This window comes from Opisthorchis viverrini (assembly GCF_000715545.1).
Source record: "Opisthorchis viverrini unplaced genomic scaffold opera_v5_64, whole genome shotgun sequence".
Classification (NCBI taxonomy): domain Eukaryota; kingdom Metazoa; phylum Platyhelminthes; class Trematoda; order Opisthorchiida; family Opisthorchiidae; genus Opisthorchis; species Opisthorchis viverrini.
Window position 1 is genome coordinate 708,025 of NW_008751720.1, and position 4,402 is coordinate 712,426.

General features: G+C 46.4%; 2 protein-coding genes across 2 annotated transcripts in view; one reads left to right on the forward strand and one right to left on the reverse strand.

Moving 5' to 3' along the window:
* The window catches only part of T265_04087 (hypothetical protein), a gene marked incomplete at both ends in the record, with an annotated part of 7,866 nt that extends 5,689 nt beyond the window's left edge, over positions 1 to 2,177 (forward strand). The window contains 2 exons of the mRNA XM_009168733.1: positions 1,882 to 2,014; positions 2,063 to 2,177. Coding sequence (XP_009166997.1) covers positions 1,882 to 2,014; positions 2,063 to 2,177 — 248 coding nt within the window. The remainder of the gene's footprint in view (positions 1 to 1,881; positions 2,015 to 2,062) is intronic.
* Positions 1 to 3,390, reverse strand: part of T265_04088 (hypothetical protein) — a gene marked incomplete at both ends in the record, with an annotated part of 21,814 nt that extends 18,424 nt beyond the window's left edge. The window contains 5 exons of the mRNA XM_009168734.1: positions 845 to 921; positions 963 to 1,098; positions 1,148 to 1,226; positions 1,271 to 1,422; positions 3,284 to 3,390. Of these exons, the coding sequence (XP_009166998.1) occupies positions 845 to 921; positions 963 to 1,098; positions 1,148 to 1,158 (224 nt within the window). The remainder of the gene's footprint in view (positions 1 to 844; positions 922 to 962; positions 1,099 to 1,147; positions 1,227 to 1,270; positions 1,423 to 3,283) is intronic.
* Positions 3,391 to 4,402: the final 1,012 nt, after the last annotated feature.

Below are 4,402 nucleotides of genomic sequence, written 5' to 3' on the forward strand. Positions count from 1 at the left end.
GTTATGAACAAACACTGCAATCCATGGCGCACTCCGTTCAGGGCGCGTGACTATTCTGTTCCCATGTTACAGTATCAACCGTAAACAGGAATCCAGTTGTGTAAAAGCGCCTCGGTTGTTAATCACTGATAAGACGACCCCTGGTCATCATGAACTTAGTCCTTCGGCATCTCCCGGTAAACTCGGATGGTAGCGTTCCATGGAAGAGAGGCAGATTGTTCAGTTTGGTTACTGGATGAGGATCTTGGATAGGCATCATCTAGGTGCGGCTTATTTCAGTGACCGGAATACCGAGTGTGAGGGCCGAACTAGCTAGCTGTTCTACAAGCGTGCAAGTACGTGCACTGAGCACCGATAACTTAGACGATATGGGGGAGTGAGAACCAACCGATAGTTAGTTAACATAAAAGAGCTGCCAACTGTCAGTCTTCATTCAGAGGGATTACAGTATGTCCACAGTATGTTCATATTAGATCAACAGCACCTAAATTATCAATGTTTAGGAAGGTGTAGTGCATTAAAACCGAGTTTCTATTAAAAAATCGTTCAGCTGTAACACCTTTTAGGTGCCTATTTGTGATGCCACCCGAAGGAAGGACTGAGAACCTGTCACGTTGCCCAAGACTAAGCAGGAGAAGTCGATATGTAGAGGCTGGTTCGAACCATTGACCTTCCGGCCAGTAATTTCGCGCTCTATCTCGACCTGGAATAGTTAAACTCTTGCGCTTCTTTCGAGTTCAACGATTTATTTCACTCCACTACAGACTAACACAATATGACCAGAAGACCCAGGGGTATGATCCACTGATCAGAAAGTTCAGCTGCCAGACAACAGGATTCTCACCTAGTTTTCCCCCACCAGTTTCCCATTAGCGTGACTACCGCAGGCCATCCGGAAGCCTGCGTAACACCAGATAAGACCTAATGGAGAGAGATCTCAGTACTTTGCAATTACACCTTACCTGAACACAGAAGAAGTAAAGGTAGTTGTGTATTCCACAGTAATAGGCAAATCCAAATGCAATATTGGTCAAACCACTGAATAGCATTCCAAAAGCAAGAAAGTGACGTAAATTGATCCGCTCAGCCACATAGCCACTGCAAAGATTAACATTTACATGCTGGTGGCACTTCTCATTGTTATTACCTTATCACCATGGATACGGCATATACCAGAAGGTAGATATATTCCAATCCACCAATAAGCTGACTCCAATTCTCTTGATCTGGTGAACAGCAGATTAATGTTCAAGAAACCCGGTATACCTACCGAACGGCTTCCACCCAATACTCTTGTCATCAGCGTTATCCCCGGAGAATTCGGCTGCATGCAGGACACCCTTAACAACACTGATGGGTTTTCGCGAGGCATGGTAAAGAGTATAGCACAGGAAGGTCAGGAGCAAAACATATAGTGCATGTCTGAAAGGCAGTTGTTACACAAAATGGTTTGCCGTACCGCGAATAGGAATCACGAAGAATTAGTGCTCGTAGACAAGGATATCCAATAGGAATAGACACACCTAACATATCGCTAGGTCCATTTCATGCTCTACCACACAAACCCCTAGAAGGGAAGAGAAAGTGCGGCTTTACTTTGTTCATGGAGGTACAGGGTGATGCTTCAAGCGATACACATATGGTAAACTTCAATTGACCGTCCGAGGGCCTTCCCCTCGGAAATTTGTGAACAGCGTTCACCATCAGTTACGATTTAGGGTGCGAGCCCCGTCCCAAGTGGGCCACCTTCAAGACGGGCAACATACAGTAATCTCACAAGGAGAGCATGCTAGCCTCTTTCTGTGAGGAGTTCTTCACACTGAATAGTGGCTGGTGTGGGACACTGCTTTGGTTCTTCATTCACTATCTCCTCTCCACGAGCTTCTCACCTAAGTCCTTTTAATTCATTTGGTCGTCAAATATCTAACAGTTGCCCCGTATCTGGGCTTGTGCCCACTAGAATGAGTCAAAACAAACCCTTATTATACTCAGCTGGTCTAAAAAATAATAATAAGTTGTTCAGCTGAATTACCCTTTCGGTGCCTAACTGCTATGCCACCAGAAAGGAGCACGAGGGCTGGGATACAGCCAGGTTGCCCAAGCCTAGACAGGGAAAATCGAGAGACAGAGGTCGGGTTCGAACCACGGATCTTTCTATCAATAAATTCGCGCTCTAACCACTAACCGGATCTACTCCACATTGTTGTCTTCAACATCCGTACCCTCTTTCAAATTGATAGCAGTCCTGGACTTATAATGGGCATTCATCTCGGTCGACCGGTATGTCCTCCTTGATACGCTTGCCAGCAAAGAAATTCATCTCGATCGACCGGTAAGTCCTCCTTGATACGCTTGCCAGCAAAGAATGCCCCGGAAATTTGTGAGCATAATAAGCTCTTTGTATTCTCAGACGGAAATTTGTGAGCATAATAAGCTCATTGTATTCTCAGACTTTCGGAAGTGTGCCAGTATACGAAGGGTGCTTTAAAACTCCCGTCCACAGAGCGATATCCGTCAACGTTGCGTCAGTATACGGAGGGTGCTCTAAAACTTCCGTCCACAGAGCGATGTCCGTCAGGGTTGCTCATACTCTCCATTCTCGCTTAATTTCCTGATCGACGAGATAACTTAACAAACGCTGGAAGGTCTCCGAAACCCTGATATTCAAACAGCTGCTGACGAAAACCTTGTCAATCTTGAATATGCAGACATCGTTCTCATCCTGAAAGAGGAGGAAGTACAGGTGTTTTTGGATGACTTGGCGAAAGTCATCACTTCTTTGGCATGCGTTTTGCACCCTCATAGTATGAGGTTTTGCTCGTGGACATACAGTCACTAAACACGCCGCTTACAATGCAGGGAGAGATTCGAAGTTGTGGAGTGTTTTACGTCTGTTGGATGCTATTTTAGTGTCGAATGTAGTGTGATAGATGAGGTCAATGCAAGAACCTGCAAGACCCAGGCCGCGTTCGCTGATTTGAGACAACTATGGCGTCAGAATGGTTTATCCCTGAATCTGAAGGGACGTGCGTATCAAACTACAGTACGGGCTGCTTTGTTGTACGGCTGTGAGACTTGGCCTATTCGAGCAGCGGAACTGAGAAGTTTTCAGGTGTTTGACAATCGTTGTATCAGAACCATAGCTCGTGTGAGTTGGTGTCGGCAAGCCCGTAACGAGGCAGTTAGGAAGCGTATTTTCGGTTGTGTAACGGGTACTTCCATTGAAGAATGTGTCCAGCACCAGAAGCTGCATTGATTGGGACATGTGTTGCGGATGCCGAACCATCGTTTGCCGAAGAGAGTGCTGTTTTCCAAGCCCCATTCAAACAGAGAGGTGGCCAACCCTTGACTTGGCAGAGGAGTATGAAGGAGATCATGAAACGCTTGGGGGCTATAGGTGCTACTCGCCTTCCAAGATGGGGACCGCGTGATCCTCAGTGTGACTGGTTGGAGACACTACAAGATATGGCTGCCAACCGATGTCAGTGGCGTTCTTCTTGTCAGTTTTCATTCGGATTGCCTGAATGAGTGACTGGAGGTGTAGGCACCTCGGAATGGTTGTAGTAAGCTAGCGCTGAATCCTTTCCCTTACCACCTTTATGCTTTTCTTCACAATAGAGCGTTCAAATAAAACATGGTTGTACGACAGCGAAGCGTCAGTGTTGAACACTGATGTCGTGCTGTCGATGATGTTGACAATGTGTCAGCCTCAGACTCCATGGATAACAGCTGTGACGCTTGGAAAGAGCTTCTAATGGGATTTGATGCGGTTGCCTCGGTCTCCAATCTGTAGAGATATCGCGATTCTGACGAGTGATGTAAATGCTCAGGTTGGCCGACAAAGTCCTGATGAAGCACAGCTTGGCGTCTTATTCGGGTTTGACGCTCACTGCACACGTAATGGAGCCCGATTTTTCTAGTTATGGGCTGAGCATTACTTATTGCTAGCCAACACATACTTTCAGCATAAACATTCACAGTGTGACTTGAGGGCCACCAACTGCAAAGAAGCCGTGAATTCAGTTGGACCGTGCGGAAATCGGCTATCGGTGAATTGTCGCTCACTTTGGAATAAAACACCTGACTCCAACCACGGCGTTATGCAAGCACGTATACCTATTCAATTCTCCTCTAGAATGCGTCTGTTGAGGTAAGGACATTCAGTTCAACACATGAAAAGCGTCTTCGTGGTTCTACAATACGAGCTGAGTTGGCTAAGAAGCTTCCAGAACTCGACGAGCATAATGGTAATGGTCATTTGGATGACCGTTTGGGAAAGGTGCAAGAACCCATGCTCACAGCCTTTGAAACTTTCTGCCAGAGGTAGCTCGCGAACCCCAATGAACACGATCCCGTTACGATCGGCAGCCTTGACTGAAGCCAAGAAAACTATACCAGCAAT